The sequence below is a fragment of the Tamandua tetradactyla genome, chromosome 22, assembly GCF_023851605.1.
Source record: "Tamandua tetradactyla isolate mTamTet1 chromosome 22, mTamTet1.pri, whole genome shotgun sequence".
Classification (NCBI taxonomy): domain Eukaryota; kingdom Metazoa; phylum Chordata; class Mammalia; order Pilosa; family Myrmecophagidae; genus Tamandua; species Tamandua tetradactyla.
This window is the reverse complement of record NC_135348.1, coordinates 45,899,390-45,923,847: the sequence shown is the minus strand read 5'-3', so window position 1 is coordinate 45,923,847 and position 24,458 is coordinate 45,899,390. Positions and strand designations below refer to the sequence as shown.

General features: G+C 45.8%; 1 protein-coding gene across 1 annotated transcript in view; it reads left to right on the top strand.

Annotated features, from left to right (window-relative positions):
• The first annotated feature begins 5,804 nt into the window (after nucleotides 1-5,804).
• The window catches only part of FGF2 (fibroblast growth factor 2), a 91,505-nt gene continuing 72,851 nt past the window's right edge, over nucleotides 5,805-24,458 (top strand). The window contains exon 1 of the mRNA XM_077140110.1: nucleotides 5,805-5,982. Within this exon, the coding sequence (XP_076996225.1) occupies nucleotides 5,805-5,982 (178 nt within the window). The remainder of the gene's footprint in view (nucleotides 5,983-24,458) is intronic.

The following is a 24,458-nucleotide window of genomic DNA, read 5'->3' as shown; positions in this document are numbered from 1 at the left end:
TATTTTCTTTTGTTGCTTGTGTTTTCAGTGTAAAGCATTTTGTCAAATGCTAAGAAACTGTTGCCTAATCCAAGGTCATGAAGATTTATGGTATATTTGCTTTTAAGAGTTTTATAGTTTTAGCTTTTACAATTAGATCTGTGATCCATTTTGAGGTAATTTTTGCATTTAGGGTGAAGTAAGGATCCAAATTTATTCTTTTCTATGTGAATATCCAGTTTTCTCAGCACTGTTTATTGAAGTGACTATTCTTTTCTCATTGCATGGTTTTACACCACTGTCAAAAATCAATTAACTATTAATATATGGATTTAGTGCTGGTCTCTCATTTCTGTTCCATTGATCCACAGGTCTGTCTTTATGCCAGTCCAGTCATGATTACTGTTATCTTATAGTAAATTCTGAAATTCTGAGTGTGATTCCTTCAGCCTTATTCTTTTTTCAATACTGCTTTGGCTAATCTGATGCCTTTGCATTTACGAAGGAATTTTAGGATCAGCTTTTCAATAGTTGCAAAAAAGCCAGCTGAAATTTTGATAGGGCTTGCACTGAGTCTGTAAATCAATTTGGGAAGTATTGCCAGCTTAACAATATCAAGTATTTTAATCCATGAACATGGCGTGTCTCCACTTATTTAGGCCTTCTTTTATTTTTCAATGATGTTTGCATTTTTCAGTGTAAAAGTCTTGTACTTTGTCTATTAAATCTATTTCAAAGTATTTTATTATATTGATGCCATGTAAATGGCATTGTTTCACTTTTCAATTGTTCATTTCTAATGTGTAGGACTACAATAGATGTTTTTATATTGATCTTCTGTTCTGCAACCTTTATGAACTTATTAGATCTAATAGGTCTTTTTGTGTGTGTAGATTCTTTAGGGTTTTCCGTATGTAAAACCATGCCATTTACAAATAGAAATATTTTTTACATCTTCCTTTCTAATTTGGGTACCTTCTATTTCTTTTTCTTGCCTAACTGCCCTACTAGAGCCTCCAGTGCAATGCTGAATGCAAGTGGTGAAAATGAGCACCACTGTCTCATATCTGCTTTTAGGAGAAAAGCTTTCAGTCTTTCTTCATCAAGTATGATGCTAGCTATAGGGTTTTCGTAGATACCCTTTCTTCAGGTTAAGAAAGTTGTTTTCTATTCCTAGCTGACTGTTCTTTATCATGAAAGCATACTGGATTTTGTAAAATGTTTTTTTCTGTGTCTATTTAGATGATCATTTGGCTTTTTTCTGTTAACATGATATATTACATTGATTGATTTTGCTATGTTGAACCAAGCTTGCATTCCTGGGATGAATCCCACTTTCACATGTTGTATAATCCTTTTTATGTATTACTGGGTTCTGTTTACTAGTATTTTGTTGATAATTTTTTGGTATCTATATTCATAATGGATATTGGTCTGTAATTGCCTTCTCTTGTGCTTTGTCTGATTTTGGTATCAGGGCAATTCTGGCTTAATTTAATGCATTAAGAAATGTTCCCCTCCTCTTCTATTTTTCTTTTGGAAGAGTTTAAGAGTGGTATAAATTCTTCTTTAAACATTTGGCAGAATTTACCATGGAAGCCATATAGTTCCGGGCTGTTATTTGTGGGAAGTTTTTGATTACTTGCTGTTCATTTCTTGCTTACTACTGATACTAAATTTAAAAAAACACATATTTTTTGTGCCAGTTTATTATTTAGTCTGAAACTTTATTTCATCGATATTCCAATCATTGTTTGCATCAGTTCTATTATAGCTTATATTTAGATACTTCTTAGTATCTGTAAGAGAAAATTTCTCTTCATTACTCTTCTTTTGTTAAAGGATCTTTTTTTAAAGGTAAAATCACGACTCATATAGCTATAAAGTGAATATGAATATTTATACATCACATAGAAATTAGTATTTTATTTAGCTCATTAATTAATGAGGGGACAAGATGTTACAATAGGTTCAATATAGAATAACTACACATAGAAAGGCAGTAAAGAATGCTGAAATGAATTCAAAATACATGCAAAACTGGTTTATTCCATAGTTAGTTGTGGAAAATCAATTGTCCTTTCACTTTACATAATTAAATTGCACACTGTCTGCTACCTACAACTTTTAAGAGGTGTAACGTTCCTGGAAGACAATAAAAGGCACAGATAACCTATAGTCAAAAAGCACACAGATGCCATAGAATCGGATAACTTAGATAATGCTTAGTTTTCAGCTGAAGACATTCATTAACCTTCTTGGTCCATTTCAAAGTCTTTCACGTTTTTCCCTGCAATTAAAACATGTATCTGCTTTATTTTAAAAGTGTTTTTGTCTATTTTTCCAAATAAATGGTTATAAATTTCTAAATAAGGCTGGATAATTTTATATTGTTATTTTACAAAATGTTTCCATCTAAGAATATTTTTGTGTTTTTTTTTTTTAACTCTCAGTAAATGTTTATCCTTTTCATCCTGTAATTTGCAAACAATTTTTGTTAAGTCCGAGGTACTTTATCATGGTACTGGGTGGGAATACCCTTTCTCCTTCAGAGTTTCTAAATGACTGTCACTGGAACTTAGTGATTTTAAGAAAATAATGCTTCTTGTATCTATCATCTTACAAAATTCACCTACTGGTTCTAATTATCTTAAAAAACTGTCTTAATTATTTTCTTGTTCACCCTTACAGCTGCGTAAATTGAAAATGTATGTCACTTCCATGCCCATGATTCCCTTGAGAGCTAATCGCTTCTAAAAACAGTGTGCACGCGTGTGCACACATGTGTGAGGAAGCCTGGGGGGGGGGTGTCTTGAGACAACTATCTTAAACATCTCTTGGAATTAACACTATTTACCTTGGAGACCTGGATTTTCTCAAAGCTTCATTAACTTTTCCAGTGAAATCTGGGAGAAATTGGGAGACTATAACATAGAATGCGTTTCAACAAGATCCTTGGTCTGTTAGCACACAAGTTACTCTACCGCTTGTAGTATTCTCAATTTCTGGATACTACTTTTAAGATATATTTTGCCTTAGATCTCATCTCTTTGCTCTTGGAATACTTCTGGGTTTTTCTGTTTGTTTGTTTTGTTTTACCAAAGTTGAAAGCTTATTTAAATCTACTTCATTTCAAAGTGACCACCTGGTGAGTCTAGAGAACACATACAGAGGTCATTTGGAAACAGATATTTGCCTCAAAACTTTTTTTGATGCAGGTTAACTCAGTCCATTTTGGAATGAAATGTCAGAGTATTAATACCAGCCAGGAAAGGAACATGAATCTGTTTCCGTTTGAAAGAATTAACTCCTGCGCCTATTTAAAATCCTAGAAATGCTTCCAGGAGTTAGACCCCTCTTGGGGACTTCTGAAGAAAGCGCTCATGGATACATTTTGAAACCAAACGTGTTTCTAAATAGAGAAACATCTGTGTTTGCACCTTGGCTAGGCATTATTTTTTAATCTCTGCAGCATCTAGCACAGTTTGCTTACTTTGGATGCTCAGTACATATTTAATAAGTTGAATTAACTGTGACACATGACTTTTCCTTCTTACTGACCAAGGCTTGCTTTTTGTTTAGGTCCCTGTACCCAAACTCCGAGCATCAGTCAAGGTGCTAGAATACAGCACCTTTATGATCACAGACCCTGGCATGAGAAATACAAAGGTTTGAATCCCAATCTGACAGTTAACCTGTAGTAGAGTTGGATGTGCTAATTAACCTCCTTAAGCTTCTGATTCCCCAAATAGGTGAGAGGATTAAATGACACAATGTATTAAAAGCATTTATCACAATGCCTTGGACAAGGTAAGAGCTCACTTCACAGTTTCTAAAACTAAAGGTCTAGGGTCCAAAAATGAACAATTAGCTTCTTTAGGACAGGCTGGTGCTTCCAAATGTTCAAAGAGAGGAAAATCTTGAAAGATTCTTAGAAGAGTTTTGAAGAAGATAGTCTGGAGAAGAATGATATTTGAAAAGTTTAACCTATTTGATAACTATAATACTATAGTATATATGAAATCCTATATTGCGTCATATTTGATATGAGGATACAAAAGAGAGTATCTAATAATTCTTTATGTATGGAAGGTCCGCTCGTCGCATAGAACTCAAGATGCACTCAATTGTGCTTACCAGGTACTTTGCCAAAAAATGACAAGTATTCGGAGGGGGACTATTTTATATATATAGTCTCAGGCAGACCCACTCCCGTTAGACAGAGGAAAACCTCAGCTTTCTTTCACTCACTCAGTGTCACAGCTGCCTGTATGACAGATCACCTTCTATTAAGTATTGATATCCATAAGGAAAAATTATTTTAAAAACTTGAAAATAATGCAAAAGGTTGGCTGCATGTTCTTTCACTGTTATACTGGAGCATCCTCTAAGGCCTATTCATGTATTATTGTGTGGTCCAGGGCCCTTTTGGGGGTTTACTGCCTACTCCTGGTTAAGGCACAGGCTGCTGACTTGTGGGCTTTGTGAAGACAAGAGGATTCCCTAACCCTGCCTCACCCTCCCCGCCCCAAGCCAAGCTGCCCTTACCTGAAATCTCACAACACTTCTTACCCTTCCACGGCCTTGTCACTCTCTACTGGGATTTGTGTGACTCGCGTTCTCAGCCTTACCTCCCTGTTTCAGGGAAGATCCCTCCCGATTCAGCAGCTCCTACCTCACTTATCACAGTGCACATGCTGCGCGCTCAGTATAGGCACGTTTTCTGGATGGATATTTCGCTAACCATCTGCTCTATTCTACTTAAATTTACCAAATTGCAAGTCTGTGGTTTGGATTTTCAGCAAGGCGCCCTCCCTCCAAGAACTGCGTAAGCAACTGGCGAAGGCGCGCCCCGGCCCAGGAGAAGGACCTCCGGCGCGCCGCCTCGCCACCGTCTCTAAGGCCCTCCGTGACTTTCTACCCCGTCGAACGCCGCGCGGCGGGAAAAGAAAACCTTCCCTGGGCCCCGCCGCCCTCCTCGGGCCTCTTTGCCCCGCAGCTGGCGAGGACCGCGGCCTCTGGCCCTTCGTGCCCACGCGCGCCCCCGCCTCGGTGAGGAGAGGTTTTCGAAGCCCACGGCAGCTGCCCGGTTTCCTGCCCCTCTGCTTCTTCAGGTGGAAACAGCCTCTCCGCGTGGAAACGCACCGAAAACCGTGGGGGAGGGAGTGGCATTTAAACTTCTAAAAGCGGAGTCACGGCCGGCGGCCCGGCGCGTGCTGCGCGGAGCGGACAAAACGGAACGTGGCGTGGACAGCGCGCGGCGGAGGCAGGGGCGGCCGGAGGGGAGGGGAGGGGGACAGGGGCCCGCCCGGGGCGCTCTCGAGGCCCCGCCGCGGGTTCCCTCGGCTCCACCGGGGACGGAGGCCGCGCGCTTGCGTGCTGAGGACGCGGGGCCGGTTCCGAGGCCGGTTCCGGAGAGCCCCGAGGGGGCGGGGGGACGGGTGCCGGGGAGAGGGAGGGGGACGCGGGGGGCGGGGGCGGCGCGGGCGGGGGGCGGGGGGGCGCGGGTGGGCGGTGTCCGGGGCGCGGATGTAGAAAAGGCGCCGCCGCGGCGGGCTGGGCCAGACGGCGGCGGCTGAGCGGGATCGCGGCCGCGGGGTCACTACTGCCGGGCTCCGGCCGCCGGCTCACAGGCCCGCACGGCCGGGGGCACCGCGGGGGCGCCGAGGGGCGCGGTGAGGCTGGGGGCGCGCGGGCGCGGCCGTGCGCCGCGGGGCGGGCGACTGGGGGGCCGGGGCCGGAGCGGCGCCCTGGAGCGGGTGGCAGGCCGGGGCCGGGGCCGAGGGGCGGCGGCCGCCCGCGCGGCTCCGGGGCCTCGGGGGGCCATGGCGGCGGGGAGCATCACCACGCTGCCCGCGCTGCCTGAGGACGGCGGCAGCGGCGCCTTCCCGCCCGGCCACTTCAAGGACCCCAAGCGGCTCTACTGCAAGAACGGGGGCTTCTTCCTGCGCATCCACGCCGACGGCCGAGTGGACGGGGCGCGGGAGAAGAGCGACCCCCACGGTGAGTGCGCGCGTCCCCACCCGGGCCGCCCCTCCCCCGGTCTCCTCCTCTCACCTGCTTCCTCGCTTCGCTGCGAGCCCTGCTCGAGGCGCTGCTCCTTCCGCGCAGCCCCCTCCCCGGGCCGGCGTGGAGTGTCGGACGCCCCGGTCCCCTGCCCCCGGGCTTTGGGCCCTGTGCCCGTTTCCCCTGGATCAGGAGCCGCTGGGCGCCCCGGCCTCGCAGGCCGGCTTCTTAGCGCAGCCCACCTGCGGCGCGCGGGGTACTCACCTGCGGCACGCGGGGTGACCACCTGTCGCTTTGCGCAACCCACCTGCGGCGCGCGGGGTGCGCAGCGGCTGAGCACAGGTGGGCACTCACGCAGAAGCACCGCCCGCACTCTTCGAGCCCCCGCCTCTCAGTTCCAAGCTTGTCGCTGTGCGGCCACGACGGAAGAGACCGCAACAGAAACACTTTCTTCCTTGGAAATTCCCTTCCAGAGCCTGCCCTTAGATTCTCACGCTCGCTGGTAGGACCCGGGGCAGCTGGCACCCTGCTTGCTCCCAAGACCTTCTGAGCTCAAAACTAAGATTCCTTCAATCAGCTCCATCCCCACGCCCACCCATTTTTATTTTTTTCCCAATTGGCTAAAGTTGAAATAGCAAAAGAATATGGATTTTGTTAATAAAGTGTGGCAGACATTTCTTCGCATAGTGATAAGAACTCAAAATACTGAATCTTTGCACCAGCAATTACTAGCTTTGGGTTCTGAGGGTCACTTAACTCCTTAGCCTCTTTCTTCTTCCTAAAATAGGAATACCCATTTCTCAGTAATTTTGAAGATCCAGAGATAATTTATCTGAAATGTGTGTGTGGAGGGGAGAGCTTGATGTTAATTGACACTTTGCTTTCTGTAAAAAAAAAAAATCAAGTTTGGTTTTAGAAGTAATATTGGCACTGGTAAGTGGTTGTCAGCCTTTACGAGTGCTTCAGAATCCCCTGGAGGGTTGTTATATAGCACAGACTGCTGAGTCCCATCAGCCTGGTGCTCTGGGATGAGGGTCTGAGGACATGTACTTCTGACAGGGTCAGGTAGTGCTGATTCGGGGACCATGCTCTGAGAACAACCCTTCTAGAGAAAAGAGGAAGAAAAGGCAGAAAATGGGCTGATTTACAACACTGATGAAATCTGAGTAAGAGAAAGGACCAGAGTACATATGAACCTGTTCTGCAGGTGTGAATATGACATCTTCTGTTTAAAGCACTGTTCTGACATTCCTTGCTTTATGGATTCCAGGCGGAGAATGGAATCTTCTGTTTGTCTGAGAAAAGACCCAGCAGGGGCCAGAATTTCCCTGTGGTTGTCTGTACCTGGGGAGCTAGTGGGAGAAAGAGGAAGGTGCTCTGCCTCCAAGCCTGAGTTACACAGGAACGGGAAAACTTTTATATTAATTGGCTCTTTATGGCTCTCAAAGTGGCAACAGACAGAAAAGTGTTTATTTTTTTCAGGTCTACCATGGTTAAAAATTTTTATCAATTGTTTACATTATCTGTGAAAACAGGATGCGTAGAGCCCAATATATTGCTTAGTACTATATCTCTTTTCTGGTAACTTGGTAGATTTCACAAAACTCTGGTTATTTGAAGTTTGTTCTGAAGTTGTTGGCTAGGCTAGCTCAGCTGATGAGGACAAGATATGTATATGCACCCATTAGTTATGTTCCTTTCTAGTACTACTAACTGCTAGTCATGAAAAAAGGAGCATGCTTTGTGAATAAAAAAAGAGAACTCTCCTCCAGATTAGGTAACGATTTCGGGCTTTTACTAGTACTCTTTTCTTTTCTCCAGACTCTATTAATTGCTGAATCATCTTTGAAAAAATGTAACACCCTATTTGCCTTATAATAAGACTATAGGGGCTAGAGAAGGAAGATAATTCTGAGTTGCATATCACATTACCACCTTTCTGAAAACAGAGGTTATTTTTTTCTTCCCTACTGCCATTTTTGTAAACTTACCTTAACTCAGTGACTCACAAATGGGGGAGATAGTGCTTCTCAGGGGACGTTTGGTGGTACCTGGGGTCGTTTTGTTTGTCATAACCTAGAAGAATGCAGTTGGCACCTCGAGAGAAGCAGGATGCTGCTGAACATCTTGCCATACACAGGAAGACCCCAGACGGAGAATTTTCTGGCCCAAGGTGTCCATGATGCCAAGGTTAAGAAACCCTGCCAATTTTATAACTAGCTAAGGAGAAGATAAAAGTATAAAGAGAATACTCATTTGGATTTGTGGAGACTACAACTTATTTTTTTTTTTCCTTTTAAGTAAGGAAGACACCATTTACCAAGCAGTAGACTGATGGCAGTACAAACCTAGCAGTGATGATTGTGGACCACTTCTGCGTAGCCCCAACCTGAACCTAAGTTTAAGTACAGTATATGTTTCTGGTTTGTTGAAGGTCCACTAGTGTTTGACCAAACCAGAAAGAAACCAAGATGGGAAATGTAGAACAAAAAAATGAGCATGGACTTGACATAATATCTTCCCACCCCAATCCACCCGTTTTTGTTTGTTAAAGCTGCTGGAATGCAATATACCAGCAAAGGGATGGCTTTTGAAAAGGGAATTTATTAAGTTGCAAGTTTACAGTTCTAAGGCTATAGAAATGTCCAAACTAAGGCATCCAGAGAGAGATACCTTAACTCCAAAGAAGTTACGCGAAGGCCTGTAAAGTTCGGGGTTTCTTTCCCAACTGGGAGGGCACATGAGGTCTGCTACCCTTCTCTAAAGGCTTCTTCCCCAGGGGCATCTCTAAAGGTTTCTGGCTCCGTGGACTCAAGCTTTTTCCAAAATGATTCCCTCTTAAAGGGCTCCAGTAAGCAACCCCACCTCGAATGGGTGGAGACGCATCTCCATGGGAACCACCTAATCAGCAGATCTCACCCACAGTTGGGTGGGTCACATCTCCATGGAAGCAACAAAAAAGATCGCACCTAGCAATATTGAATGAAGATGAAAGAACGTGGCTTTTTAGGGTACACAACAGTTTCAAACTGGCACAGCCCCTCAAAATATAACCCAAACAAAACTAGCCAGACAACACTGAGCAATAAAAGCAAGGTTGATGATTGTAACAATTTCTCATTGCATGAGCCATGGCTCAGATACTGGCCCCATTTCTTGAATTGTTTTGTCCAACTAACCTGAGAATCTTTGATGGGAGATTCAGTCCTTTGGCATAATACTGTCTGCCCAGATGTCTTTTTAGGTAGCCCTGACAGGGAAAACAAATTCAGCCAATATCAGATTTTAACGTTCCATCTGAATTAAATTGTGAGTGCAATTTCTTTCTCAAATGCTGACCAGAAGGACTACAGTCTGGGGAGGGCAGCTGTGAAGTGTGGCTCAGGTAGGGGAGGTGGGGGGTGTGGCTATAGACTGGGGGCAGGGTGGGACTGAGTGGGGCCGGGTGGAAGGAGTGAGGCAGGGGAGGACAAAGGCAAAAACTGAAAGTACCAGTGGGAGAAGATGATTTGAAGACAAGCTTTTGCAACTTCCCAGTTCTGCTGATGGCTCTGCTTGGATTCTTTTCACTCAGTAGAGTCTGTGCTGGTTTGAAAGGATGTATGGACCCTAGAAAAGTCAAGTTTTAATCAAAATTCCATTTTGTAAAATGGCAGAATAATCCCTATTCAATGCTGTATGTTTGAAACTGTAATCAGATCATCTCTCTGGATGATGTGATTTAATCAAGAGTGGTTGTTAAGCTGGATTGGGTGACGACACGTCTCCACCCATTTGGGTGAGTCTTGAGAAGTTTCTGGAGTCCTATAAAAGAGGAAACATTTGGAGAATGAAGGAGATTCTGAGAGAGAGAGTACAATACAGCCACGAGAAGCAGAGTCCACCATACGATGACCTTTGGAGATGAAGAAGGAAAATGCCTCCTGGGGAGCTTCATGAAACAGGAAGCCAGGAGAAAAATCTAGCAGATGACGCTGTGTTCGCCATGTGCCCTTCCAGATGAGAGAAGAACCCTGACTGTGCTCACTGTGTGCCTTTCCAGATGAGAGAGAAACCATAACTGTGTTCGCCATGTGCCTTCTCACATGAGAGAGAAACCCTGAATTTCATTGGCCTTCTTGAACCAAGGTATCTCCCTGGATACCTTTGATGGGACATTTCTATAGACTTGCTTTAATTGGGACATTTTCTCAGCCTTAGAACTGTAAACCAGCAACTTATTAAATTCCCCTATTTAAAAGCCATTCTGTTCTTGTATATTGCATTCTGGCAGCTAGCACACTAGAACAGGGGAAAAGTGCCCTTTTCTGGCACTTTTCCTCGTGGTCATGAAATAATCAGTCTTCATTTGACATGAGAATCTTGATGAAAGCAAGATGTTAAAAGTGATATGAAGCTGTGTGTTTCTCCAGCATGTGCACTGCACACCCTCCTGCCTTTTGGAGCCCTGGATTATTGGTTAGCCCTCACCCAGATGTCCATGGCAATGTCCAAATGTCCACAGCATTAAGTATGTTTACTTTAAAGTAGTGAACCCTTAAAAACATTTAGAAGAGAGAACATTTTATTCCAAGGAGCACATACAACATCTGTGTAGAAGAGTAAATGAAATGTACGCTGCATGTGCATGCTTTAACATTAAATTGTGTTCCAGATGTTAGTATTTAGGTAAAACTGAAGTAGAAGTGGGCTTCTCTCAGGAGGTGACTGACTATTGGCTGCACTGCTCCTTCTTGACCCCAAAGGATTCTGAGACTTGGAGAGACTGAGGGACCTCTGCCCTGCACATATTCCATGCAACCCCATAAAAAACTACAAACGTGAGAAAGGTGGCTTCCCACCTTGTAGTTCATGGATCTCATTTTATAGAAGGTGATATTGAGGTTCAGTGGAATGAATTATTGCCTGATTCACTTGTTCACACCCTCTTTTATTATCTTGGACAAGTTTCCTGCCCACCTGGCTCTTTGCCTTTCATTCCTACCCTCCCGCAGTCTCATTGCTCTCAGGCATTCAACTGGAGGGTCCTTCTGGTGCCCTTGGGTGCGGCTTCCTCAGGGTCAGCCCCTGGGAGGAGGTCCTTCCTGTCTGCACAGGCTGCTGGGGTTCTTTTCCTGGGTGGCCGCTATAGAATGGCACTATCGAGTTAATGACACTGGATTCTCTCCCCTCACGTTTTTTTTTTTTTTGGTAAATCTGACAATGGGTCCTGCTAGTTTGCCTTAATAAACCTGATATTTACTGTAGTGCTATTTGTATTCAGTAGATGAATGAAGTAAGGCTCTAATAGCTTGTGTACTTGTGAAAAGCATGTACTTGGTACAGCAATGAAAGGACAGTTCATGAGTCATGGATATCACCACACCTTAGGAACCCTTTAAGATGCATTTGATGCCAAGTGACTTCAGCCTAGAAAAGGCAATGACCCCTTGGGACGTGCTCTGAGCACTTCACTGTGTGTATTAAATGGCCTTATGCAATTAGACTTTGACAGTGGTGCAAAAATCCAGCTTTAAGTATTCTCTTTTTTTATTTATGATGTCATTTATTTTTATTTATGATATCCATGAATTTCAAGTTTAATTTGAAAATAATGTTACGGGTGTAGTTACCATAGGATCAATTATCCTTTATACATTACAAGCATAAAATTAACTTTATTCAGCTACCCTTTGGTTCTCAGAAATCATTCGTTTTGTTGAAGAGGGCAATTTGAGGCCTCACGTTATTAAAACTGTTGTTTTCAGACTGGCATGTGCTTGTTAAACAAGATGGTTAACTGCACGTGACCATAGCCTTTGCTTGTTTTTCAAATTCCAGTGTTTGCTGGTTTCCTAGACCCCCTACCTGGCCCCTCCATTGTGCAGCAAGCAGTGTGAGCAGGCTGCCCGAGGTGAGGGTCCCGCCTGAGCAGGGCAGGGCAGATCAGCACAGCTGGGCCAAACCTGAGGTCTTAGTGTGTTTTATGAAAACAGCTGCTGTGTTCTGTTCTGTGTTTGAGCTTGTCGTTTTCTGTGCTCTGAGTATAAGGATCTGGTCTTGTACTTCATTGGATCTTTCGTGGAACTAGCATATTGCCAGTGCTTGATAAACGTTTAATGCTTGGTGGTTTGCAAAATGATTCGTAAGAATGATTATCATTGTAGAACCTTAGTTGTATCACTGAAAGATACAACTGTGGCATCGTGCGTTTCGGTGTTTCCATGTTGTGTCCACTGTGTATCAGCTTTGCGCTCTCTTCTGTCCGGTGTGTCCTCTGATAGCCCTACCGCGGTGACCCTGTGAGTGGGGCTGTTTCTGCCGCCTGATCTTAGGAGAATGCTGACTTCCAGGGCTCCTTACCCATTGAGCCAGAGGCTGTGGGTCTGGGAGCCAGACTATTCCCGTCCTAAACTCCCCTAGGATGTTTTTAGTTGGAAGAAATTTGGAGGGCCTGGTGGTAACAGCCAGCCAATACTCAGTGTTTAACTTGTGTCTCATCCCAGCTGCCTTCTGTCACTCTTCCTGCAGAGTGAGTTTGCCTTGACCCGTTGTATCCTTAATGTTTATGGACTCATTTACAGAAATCTGAACTGTGTGTGTGTTTGTATTTTCAAAGGGCTACTTACTTTCCAAAATTAACTTAAAATCTAAATCAGACTATCCAGTAGAATTCTCAAGTAAAAAGTCCACAGATTTTTAAGGTATTGTGGAGATTAAAAAAAAAAATGAAGAGAAGGTATGTGAATATAAGTGTTCCAGATATAATCAAATTGTTGGAAGGAATTATCTTGGTTTGATTTATAATGAAGCTATAAATTGATTTATAGTTAAAATTTATAAGAAGTGATAAGCCAAGGAGGAAGTGTGGAAATTTGTTGAGTCGTAATGTTCTGGTTAGATTCGTGGGTAGAGTCGTCCCTGCTTATAATTTAGCATCCTGAGAGGAGGCTGGCATAGAGGAGAGGAGCCCTGACTTCTCCATAGCAATAACCATGGGGGCGGGGGTAGGCCGAGCCCCTTTGCTGGGGGCCTGCTGGCTGAGTGGCGGTGGTGGAGAGGACGCTCCCTGCCCTCTGCGGGACTCCCGCTCACAGGTGCATCCAGCCCGGGCCGAGTCCCTAGTCGTCCCGAGGCAGCAAGGCCCATCTAGGCCCTTGGTCAGTCTTTTAATGACGCTGATGATAACAGAGTTCTGTTTGAAAATCTTAGAGGCTGGCTATTAACTTTTCTTAGGATCATCTATGGGAAGATGCATTCTGTTTTAGGAAAATATTTAAGCGCTTTTATTAGGAATTCTGATTTCTTTAAAAAGCCACTTAAGTTTTTTTTTTTTTTTTTAACATATAGTGTCCATTGTATAGTCTGACTTCCTTTCGTGGCTGGTATCCTGAACTCTCTTCTACTTCACCTCCTTGTTTACTCTTTTTCAATTCTTTTAATTTGGTTTATGCCCCCAGTATTCTACTTGGATCATTCTTTTAGGAGATCGCCAGAATGTTCTAGTCAAATCACACGGCCTTTTCCGATGGCTTCCCATGCCTGGCATCAGATGCTATTGTCCGCCTCCAGCGTCTATTACACCACGTGGACCTGGCTTTCCCCACCCATCCAGTTGTCCTTTCCTCCCAGTCACTTCCTTTTCCGTCTTTTGCTTTTATATTCCCCAGTGTTCCCTTTTTCGGTCCTCCACCTCTCTGTGTACTCCTGTTTCTTCAGAGATTATTTATAGCCTCTACCTCTGACCCTAAGTCCCCACCCGTTGTATTCTGTCCGTGCTTGGGGCAGACAGCGCCCCTGAGATTCCCCGTCACAACCCCAGCCCCACCTGGGTTGAGCAGAACTCCACGCCGTGTTTCTTATACGGGCACTCCCTCCATCAGATTTCTGTCTGTGGTGAAATCATTTTTCTCTTCTCTAAAGCTGAACACCGTGGGGTCATTTCTGATGCCATTCTTCTCCTTTTCCTGTATCCGTATCTCTACAACACCTTCCAGCCTCGGGGTTCTTCATTGCCCCGTCTCTTGATTTCACCTGTCCTTTAATTTGCAACTGCCTTAAGCGTAAACCAGACCTGCCCTGGCTTTCCTTCTCAAATATGGCTACTGCTCAGTCTTATTTTGCTATTTTCCATCTGTTCTTTCCCGATGCCACCAGCACGCGGCACTTTAATTACAGTAATGAAACCATGACTATTACAATGATTGGCCTTTCCTGATTGATCTTTGATTTTGGAGAATCCTTTTTCCAATCAGTTCCCTTTCTCCATGTCCCTCCCATTCACGTCTTTGTCTGGAAAAGTCTTTGATTCAGCTCAGTTGTCCTCTACTCTGTGCGACTTCCCTCCACCAACCCAGGGAGAGTTTACGTGTTTCTATCTCTATTTTCCCATAGAATTTGATATGTATTTTATTACAGAACTTCATGCTTTTTGTTATAGTTAACTGTTGGTGTGACTGTCTCCTGTAGAGGGACAAGCTCTCTCTGAGTGGCTCCTCTGTGCGCGAGGACAGATGCAGAAAATTTGACTGTCCTCGTACACTTAGTATGAGGAGACAAATGTTTAAGCTGAATGTGATTGTACCCGACCGACTAGCCAGGCAGGAATTGTGATTTCCTTTCTCATTTTCCTCTCTCCTTCTGCTCATCTGAGTCTTCAGTCCAGCGGTTCCCTGCCCTGGGAGATCCCTCTACCACTTCACATTACCTCAGTCCTAACCATGCTCCAGTTCCGTTTCTTTCATGTGGTCCTGTGCCCATCTTTCCTTCCTCTCATGCTATCTAAATAGTTTTTCTAATAGCTTGGTGTAATTTAATTTTGTGCCCCTAATTTTATTGGACATTTTCGGCTGGAAATTTTTAAAAAATTCATACACCATTACCTAACAGTCTTCCTCTTTTTTTCTGAAGATCTAAGAGACCCTCAGAATTGAGATAATTTACTCAACCTGGGATTCTCTTGGCCCTCTTGCTGATGAAATGACCAGTTTGAGGCCCAAGAAGAAATTCAGTCTCTCTTTGTTTATCTAAAACTTCAAATAAGCATAAACACTGCAGTATAACCAGTATTTGGGTAAATGGATGAATCGATTGAGTATAGCAGCCTGTAGTTCTTTTCTGCAAATACCTTTCATGTTATTTGAAGAAAGCAATAAAGGTAAAACATAAATATTTGGAAGATTTTCTTTTTAGCTTTTGAATAACATATCAGTGTTTCTAGTCATTATTGACACTGAGTTCCAGAAATGGTTATAACCCTCTAATCAAGGCATGCAGATCTGGGGAGTTCATGCTTGGTTCAGTTGCTTTAGTTCTCAAGAATTTCTCTCTCTCGCTTTCTCTGCTTAAGTCTAAAACCAGTGGATCATATTATAAATTAGAATTGAGAACTCTCTGTTCTTTTTGTGCAGATATTTTCATCTCAATATTCATTCAGATTTGTGAGCCAGATCCATCCTAACAATCTGCAAACCTCTTAAAAGGGGAGAAATTGCATGACAAAGTGAGTCACGGTCTTTGTGATGTGATGTCTGCAGGGGTGGGTGGGAGAGATTGCTGAATGACCAGTCTCCTTCTCCTCCTTTCGGAGCTGAATCATTGTGCAAATAGAGAACAATTCATAGATTTTTTTCTGTGGTCATTACAGATAATAGAGGAAGAGAATAAAAGGGTCAGTACCTCCATTTAAGAAATTTCTTTTTGAAAGGCATCACTCAGGCAGTCTTTGTTTTGAATTGGAAATGGACTATTTTCTCTAATGTTTGCATACTTTTTATTCATTCTAAACTTTTTAGTGCTTAGAATACAGGTTCGTGACCAGAATTCCAGATGGACAATGTAACAGAAATTTGAACAGGATGAGAGATTCAAAAAATAATATAAACTCTGCCTAGAGGCTTTCCACGTTAAAGTCTCTTTTTCCACCCCTTTTGTTATTTCTCTCTGCTTTATTTAGGAAATATTTTTGGCATGATTTAGTATAAAACAATTCTTCTCTCATATTTAGGGGGTTCTTTCTGAAGAACTCAAAGATTTTTAAATGGCATGTAAAAATGAGAGCAGTTGTGATGTAATTAGGGGTGAATACTATATAACGGTGGAATGAACCTCGAAGACAGGGTCAGGAGGATTAAAATCCAGAGTAAAGTAGGGCATGCAGAAAGTACTAAGGGAATAATATATTAATAATATTAATAATATCAATATATATTATTAATATATTAATAATATATTAAAATATTAATAATATATAATTATAATTATAATGATAAAACTAAAAGTATGTTTTGAACGTAGGGTTAGAGCTTTCCCAGGGAAGTTTTGGATAAGCTCACTGTTTAAGGACTTGTGGTATAAGAGTAGGAAGCTACAGAAAACCAGCAGACACCGTCGGGTCTGTCGTCTTCTCACCTTTTTTACTGGGGCAAGTGCCGGCCGACCCATAATCCTTCGCGCGTCTGCGAGGGGAGGGGCGCAGGTCGGCTGGCCGAGGCGGAGCAGGGGGCCCCAGCCGAGGGGAGGGGCTCAGGTCCGGCAGGCCGAGGCGGAGCAGGGGGCCCCAGCCGTCCAGGCCGCCCATCCAGAGATGGCCGAATCCGACTCTTTCCTTGAAAACACGGCCTGGTTTTCGCATTCTCGCGTGTTGGTGCGTTGTCCTCGCCGCCCCGTCCCTCGGAGCGCGCGTGCCGTCCCTCTCCGCCATCTCCGCCCCGAGCCCGGCGGCTTCCACGGCCTCTGCCACCCTCCCGGCCTGGCCGCCCTCGCTGGGGCTGCCCTGGGTCCAGCACGGCCTGTCCGCGGCCTTCCAGCCAACCCCACCTCGTCCGCTGGCCGCTGTTCCTTGTCAGAGGGATGTTTCCCAGAGAGCAGCTCCGGTCCACGCTCGGCTCCTCAGGGGAGCCGCGCCTCGTGGTGTGTGTGTGTGGGGGGGAGCCGCGCCTCGTGGTCTCCTGGGCAGGGGCCGCGCCTCGTGGTCTCCTCGGGGGAGCCGCGCCTCCTGGTCTCCTCGGGGGAGCCGCGCCTCGTGGTCTCCTGAGGGGGAGCCGCGCCTCGTGGTCTCCTGGGCAGGGGCCGCGCCTCGTGGTCTCCTCGGGGGAGCCGCGCCTCGTGGTCTCCTGAGGGGGAGCCGCGCCTCGTGGTCTCCTGAGGGGGAGCCGCGCCTCGTGGTGTGTGGGGGGGCGGGGGGAGCCGCGCCTCGTGGTCTCCTGGGGGAGCCGCGCCTCGTGGTCTCCTGAGGGGGGAGCCGCGCCTCATGGTCTCCTCGGGGGAACCCCGCCTCGTGGTCTCCAGGCCCACCAGCCCAGCACCCCGACGCACGGCGCCTCCGGGGCTCTCCGGCGTGGCCACGGCGGAACGTTCTGGAAGTCGCAGACCATCAGGTGGCGGCCGCCGGGGACGTCAGGCGTCGGGTAAAGGTGTCTCGGGAGAGGAGCAGCGGGTAGTGGGTTCGCGGTACGGTTTTCTGGTAGAATCCCACGCGGTTTCACTACGCCAGGGTCTCGAGGGCGCCGAGAAGAGGAACTAGGCAAGGCAGTGATAGGATACGGGGAGAGAGGAGTAGCGCACACCGCGCTTGGGCTGTGCGTCCTGGTGGACGTTGGCCCGGGTCCCGCGCGGCGACTCTGCGGCAGGGCAGCGCCCGAGCCCGGTGCTGCAGCTGCCCGGCCCCCTCGCGAGCTCGCCCACGCCCCCGGCAGCTGCTGCGCGGCAGAGGCAGAGGGAAGCACTGCGAGTTGAAGTCGAAGGTGTTGACTGCGGCGCTTTCCCGAGAGCGTGCGCCCCCGCGCGCGGTGTTTTCCGTGGGGCAGCGGGCCTTAGTGCTGGCGTTTCCCCTGGTCCCAGCCGGTAGAGTCGCAGCCCCTGGTGTCCGTGGCTTGTATTGATGTTCTTTAACCTCTGGTTCTGCAGGCAGGAATTGTTATATCCAGGCTTCTCTCTCATTTTAAAACGTGTTCGTTAATGATCTACCATCTGTCATTTTTAATGAACTGGAAGAATTCTCTCATGCCTTCCCTCCATAAAGGTAAACATTTTCCTATACCTGAAGGTGTCAATATGGATTTGTTATCATGACCTGAAATAATTCTTAATAGATAGCTGACTCTCTTTTCTAACTACCACCAGAAAGAAATACTTGAGGTTATTATTCTAAATCAGTCATTGTTGCTAGCCCTTCCTCCCGACTTCTAACAGCAGTGTCGCTTACATCCCCATACAGCAGAGAATTCATTTAGTTACTTAAATAGATGTTTTGTGACTCAATTTTTTCATGAAAGTTACTCTGGGAAGTTACATTCCTCAGAGTTAAATATTCTCTGAGTGTTTTAATGAGATTAAAAAAAAACAAAACAGTTGGGGTATCTGTTCAGTTATACCTTCTTTGGATATTTTCCAGACTTAAAATTATTTTTGGCCAAGCTTAGTGATGTAGAACTGTAGCACTTTTAGGTTGTAGAATTCTTGGGACTCTTGGCCAGCCGGTGGCCCCCCTCCAGGGCTGGGTGCTTCTTACGGCCGCTGGCTGTTAGAACAAGTAGCTCTGCTCTCTGGATGGCTGGAGAGCAGGATCTTTCACAGCTTCTACTGGTGAAATAATATTTATGGGAGCCTGCCTCAAGGATATTGTTCTAGTTGAAAGTTGCCGGAATGCAGTATACCAGAAATGGAATGGCTTTTAGGGAATTTAATATGTTGCAAGTTTACAGTTTTAAGGCCATGAAAATGTCCAAATTAAAGCAGGGCTATAGAAATGTCCAAGCTAAGGCACCCAGGGAAAGTAAACTTATCATCCTTGGCTTAAGAATGCTGATGACCTTCAGGGTTTCTCTCTTAAGTGAAAAGGCACATGGTGAACATAGTGTCATCTGTTAGCTTTCTCTCCAGGCTTCTTGTTTCATGAAAAGTTACCACCCACAATTGGATGGGTCACATCTCCATGGAAACAGTAAAAAAGCTCCCACCCAGAAATATTGAGTGAGGATTAAAGGACATGGCTTTTATGGAGTCCATCACAGAATCAAACTGGCACAGATCTGTAGTGCACGTTTCCTCCACCTGGGGGATTAGAACTCGGGGTCCGTGAACAAGCGGCAGGTTTACATGATCCTCGGAAAATAGGTGCAGAATGTTGGGTGTCGTGGGGGTTTCTGAGGAGAGGGTGCACAGCACTTTACCGGATTCTCAAACCCCACCGTGGTCCAGGCCATGCTAGGGGCAGTGTCTCTAGATACACTAAAATGTGTTTTCTAATGACCTGACACATTTGGGTCACATCATGGCATACCTCTTCTGAGAGTGCAAATACAGAAACACCAAATAGTGTGTTTATGGTGAGTAATTTTGTTAGAAGTATCTCTGTGGAGCATGTTATATGTTAATTGTGTGAAGTGTTGCTGTGACATCTGTCTCATTCCACAGTGCCCGCTCTGAGATCCCTTCGTAGAGTTTCTAGTTGGTAAGTGGGTTAAGACTAGTTGTGTTTCTCCTTAGCAGTCAGCTCATTTTTACCTTGTGGTCCCTGAAAACCTTCTTATTGCTCTTGTCTGTTAGAAATACAAACTTGTGGACTGCTTCTAGTAAGTAAAATAATCTTACTCCTAGCTTCACTGATTTTCAACCCTTAATTCCTCTTTGTTCTTTTTAAAAGTCATTTAAAAACTTTTCTTCTTATTGTGCATATCTTTATGAGCCAACCTAAATATTTTTGGGGGAACCAGATAAATTATACCTCAGTAAAAAATATTCATTAATGTTTTATTTTAATCCCAAAGTATCTACTATATAGCTGTGCACATAGTGGGTTCTAGGGATTAGAAAGTAAAATAAGATAAGAATCCTTTCCCCTTGCAGGATAAGAAAGAAAAGTAAATACATAAAAGCCATAAATCTCTCTCTCTAAGCCAACTTGGCAGGTGAACTCACTGCCCTCCTCTCTGTGTGGGAAATGACTCCCAGTGGTGTAAATAACCGTGACAACGTGGGACAGAACTATTGGGGATGAGCCAGGACCTGGCATCATGGGATTGAGAAAGACTTCTTGACCAAAAGGGTAAGAGAGAAATGAGACAAAATAAAGTTTCAGTGGTTGAGAGATTTCAGACAGAGTCAGGAGGTTATCCTGGAGGTTATTCTTATGCATTATATAGATTTCCTTTTTTAGTTGTGCTGCATTGGAGTGACTGGAAGGAAGTACCTGAAACTCTTGAGCTCTATTCCAGTAACTTTGATTCTTGAAGACGATTGTGTAACATAAAGCTTTTATAGTGTGACCGTGTGATTGTGAAAAACGTGTCTGATGCTCCTTTTAACCAGGGAATGGACAGAAGAGTAAAAAATAAGGACAAAAGTAAATAACAGGTGGGGATAAGGGTTAAAATAAATTGGGTAGATTGAACTACAGTGGGTCATTGAGAGGGAGAGGTAAGGGATATGGGATGTATGAGTTTTTGGCTTTTTCTTTTCATTTCTTTTCTGGAGTGATGCAGATATTCTGCAAATGATCATGGTGTTTAATAAACAACTATATACTGGTATTGTGAGCCACTGATTGTATGCTTTGGATGGACTGTATGTGTGTGAAGATATCTCAATAAAAATATATTAAAAAATAAGGGCCATAGAGTGTTATGCCTTTGCTTGTGGTGTATCTCATGCCCCAGTGAGGTCATGCTGAATGGGACAGTCAGTTCTAAATGGGGAAGTCAGAAAGGTCTCCATTCAGGAGTGACCACTGAACTGGGTGTTAGAAGGCAAGGAGGTGTTTTTCAGGCAGGCAGGGTGGGTACGGGCATGAAGGCTAGGGAAACAGTGTGAGTAAAGGGCCCGAGGTGCCAAGCTCAGAGGGTGCTGGGAGAGGCGGGCACTTTGGTAGGGCTGCGAGGAGGTTGTGGTGAGGATGACAGCGTCCCGTGGGCTGGTGTTGGGTGTGACGGGCCTGGTAAGCCGTATTGAGGGATCTGGTCTCTGTCTGGGAGGCACTGGGGAGTCATCAAAGGGTTTAATTAGGAAATTAAGGTGATTAGATTTTAGGTTTTTTGAACGATCCCTCAGACAGGAGTGTGGGATGGATTGTGAGTGTGAGGCTGGGAGCAGGGAGGGCAGTTAGGGAGTTGTTGCAGTAGTCCAAGGAAGAGATGTCTGGAATCTGAAGTATGGATAGAGAAAAAGGGACGTACTTGAGAGAAACTAAGGGAAAAGATACTATGGGAGACATAAAAGGAGGAAGGTGACTCTTAGGACTTTGACTTGGGCATTCTTCCTTGGTGCGGTCCATTTAGGCGTGAAACTTAGGAGGATTTGTGGTAAGGTGCCTTGGACATCTTGAGTTTGATGTGGTCATGGAACCCTCAAGTGAGATGCTTTGGGCTGTCTGTCTCTGGAGCGCAGGAGAAGACTCTGTCTGGAGATACTGCTTGGGGAACAGTCACCTGGCAGGTAGTGTTTGAAGCCATGCTAAAGAACGAGATTGCTTTTGGGGAGAATTAAGTGAGACGTGGGCCAAACCCAGAGGCACAAACTAATGCTTAAAGGTCAGGACCTCAGACACTAGGGAAAATGTTCACAGGGGTAGGAAGAGGGCCAGGCTAGAGTGAAGTAAGAGATGCCAGGGGAGAAGAGGGTCTCCAGCAGGGAGTGCTCAGAGGCGGCGGATGGTGAAGTCATGAAGAGAGGTAGGAGTAGGGTCGGTTGAGTTGTTGGGTCATCAGCAGCCTGTGCTAGAAGGGGCCAAGGCAGTGATGTGGGGAGAAGCCCGGTGGCTTAGAGCAGGCATGCCCGTTGGGCACCCTCTGGAGGAGGGGGGTTCAGAAGCAGCGTCAGAGTGGAGAAGGATGTGAGTAGGAGAATCCTGGCTCCTGCACCTATTACCTCACCTCTCAGCGGCTGCTTCCTTATATATGAAAGGTTAATATTTTGAGGACTAAATCACAAGTGATAAATGTAAATCTCTTTAGACCTCCGCTTGGCATATAGTAAGTGATGTGCCAGAATTGAAGATTTAAGATGACACACTAGAATGGAAGGGTCTCTCATTTTGTCAAGTGAAAAAAGGAAATTACTGGATAATATTTAAAATGTTACCTGGTGTGTTAGTTGGAATTCTCCTGGGAAATAGGAACCAACAGGATACCTGTGTGTGTGTGTAAATACACGTTTTTGTGTGTGTGTATGTGGAGAGTTATTATAAGAAATTGGCTCACATGACTGTAGGAGATGACAAGTCCTTAGTCTGGATTCCCGGGAAAGGCTGGTTGGTTGGAAATCCCAACTAGAGCCAGTGTTGAAGTTGGGGCAGAAACCCAACTCTAACTCTCATGTCTCACTTTTAAGACCTCCAGTTGACCGGGTGAGGGGATTGCCACAGTGCTGAGGGCAGTCTTCTCTGTTGATTGTAGATGCAGTTAGCTGAGTGTAGATTCAAATCTCATCTATGAAATACCTCCATAGGAACAAGTAGGCCAGTGTTTGATTGAACAGTTGGATGCCATAGCCCAGCCAGGCTGACATATGAAACTAACCGTCACACCCAATTTATGAGAATATACAATGTCAGCTATATCCTTGCATAGTAAATAGGCAGACTAAGATATTAGAAAGGTGCATGCAGAGTGCTCACCAGTGCTTATAACTTTGGGGAGAGAAATGGGATTGGGAGAGAAAAGATGAAAAGAATCCTTGCTTCTTAACATATGGATTTGCAAATTTTTAAAATTGTGCCCGTGTGTTATTTGTGTAAAGCATTCTGAGAAGAATGAGTGGGGAGTACAAGTAGAGAGGCCCTGTTTTGGGAGAGCAGGGTGTGGGGTGGCCAGGAGAGCCCTGCTGGTGCTGGGCAGACGCCTCAGTCCCTCCTCGGCCGTGTGCTCCCAGGTCCTCGGGGCAGCCTTCCTCGTACCACCACAGCTGCTTAACCTTGTTTAGGGAACTGATACTTAATTAGTACCATTATATTCCGAAAGCAGAATATTACCTCTAATTCACCATACATTCTAAATGAAAGCACACTCAAATCTCAGCATAGTCCAGATAACCTGTCTTATTTTTCCAAGATGAGCGGCCCATCGTGGTGTTCTCTGGGAAGCTCCTATGCTGATGGAGCTGTGCTTGGAAAGAGACGGGAAGGGGCCTGGCCCCACACACAGGAGGTTGTATTGAGTGAATGGCGCCGGCAGACAGGAGGGAGGAGAGGTATGAGGGTGCAGGTGGCCTGTGCCTGCGGGCAGGTGTGCAGTGCCATGGCAGGTGCACCAGGGTCAGCCCGGTGTGCAGTCTCGGGAGCCCCGGCCCTGCTGGTGGTGGAGCGGGACTGGCCCCCTGAGGTCCCAGCGATAAGTTCTGGGTGACGCCTACAGGCATCCACAGGAGACTTGCCTCAGTGCCCAGAGGGGTGAACAGTCCTGTCTTAGTGGGACTGCTTTGTTCACTAAGACCCCAAAGGCCAGGGCCAGAGGTGACCCCGCCAGAGGTGACCCCTCCAGAGGCATGAGACTGGCTGTCGTTACCGTGAGATTAGCTTTGCTTTGGGTCCAGTTCACCACTGACCCTACATGGGCTCTTCCTTTCCTGACTGTTACGTGCTGGGGGAGTCTGGCTTCTTTCTCCCTTCCTTCCCCTGGGGTTTGTGGATTAGTTTTGTTTCTAAAGGCTTCTGACAGCAAGAATAACGATCCTATTCCAGAAGAATGGACATTATTAGGTTAAGTGAAAAAAGGATTCCTGAGAGGTTCCCAGTGGTGTTTTCCTGGGGAGCTGCTTCCGGCTGCTGCTGCCTGCAGTGGAACATGTGGTCACGGTGGTAAAGGGGCCCTGCTGGCCGTGGTCGCCGGCATTGCTCCAAAGCCTCCCCTGCTGTGAGCCGACACTCGCTCCGCCCTCGTTCCAGAGCTCAGTGGGCCCGTAGCTGAGGGTCTGGGCAGCAGTCATCCCGGCGGGCTGAGGCTTCAGCTTGAGCAGGCGGCACAGGGGCTGGGTTTTATTTTTGTCGTATTAGGGTCTGCAATTGGAAATGCCTGCTGTTTGTGACGTAGCATCACCATCCTGTCCTCTGAAGGAGAGTTTGACATCGATCAGAAGCAGGAATATCAGCACCGGTAGACACACTTAAGCTGCTCATTGTCTGAGCCTCCGGAGAGGTCCAAGATGAAAGAGTAGGAAGGGCAGGTGGATGGGTCAGAGACTGGCATGTGCAAGGGCAGTTCTTCCATGCACTGCGGATTGCCCTTGCCTGCCGCCTGGACAGCTGGATTTTCTGGCTAGGTCTGTCTGTTCACATTTGTGTCAGGGTCAAGATGCCTCCCTGTGCAGAAGCTGAACAGTTGTCCCAGAATCCCATCAAGTACACAGAGAGCTCAAGTATGCAAGTTTTGTAGCAAGATGACATCCAAGTGACGGGGTCTCCTTGGTGGTATATTTGCTATAAAAAGAGAAAACAGATTTTCCATCAAATGTGAGCTTAGCTTGGCTAGCACAGTGAGGGTAGAGGTGGTTTTAGGCTCAGA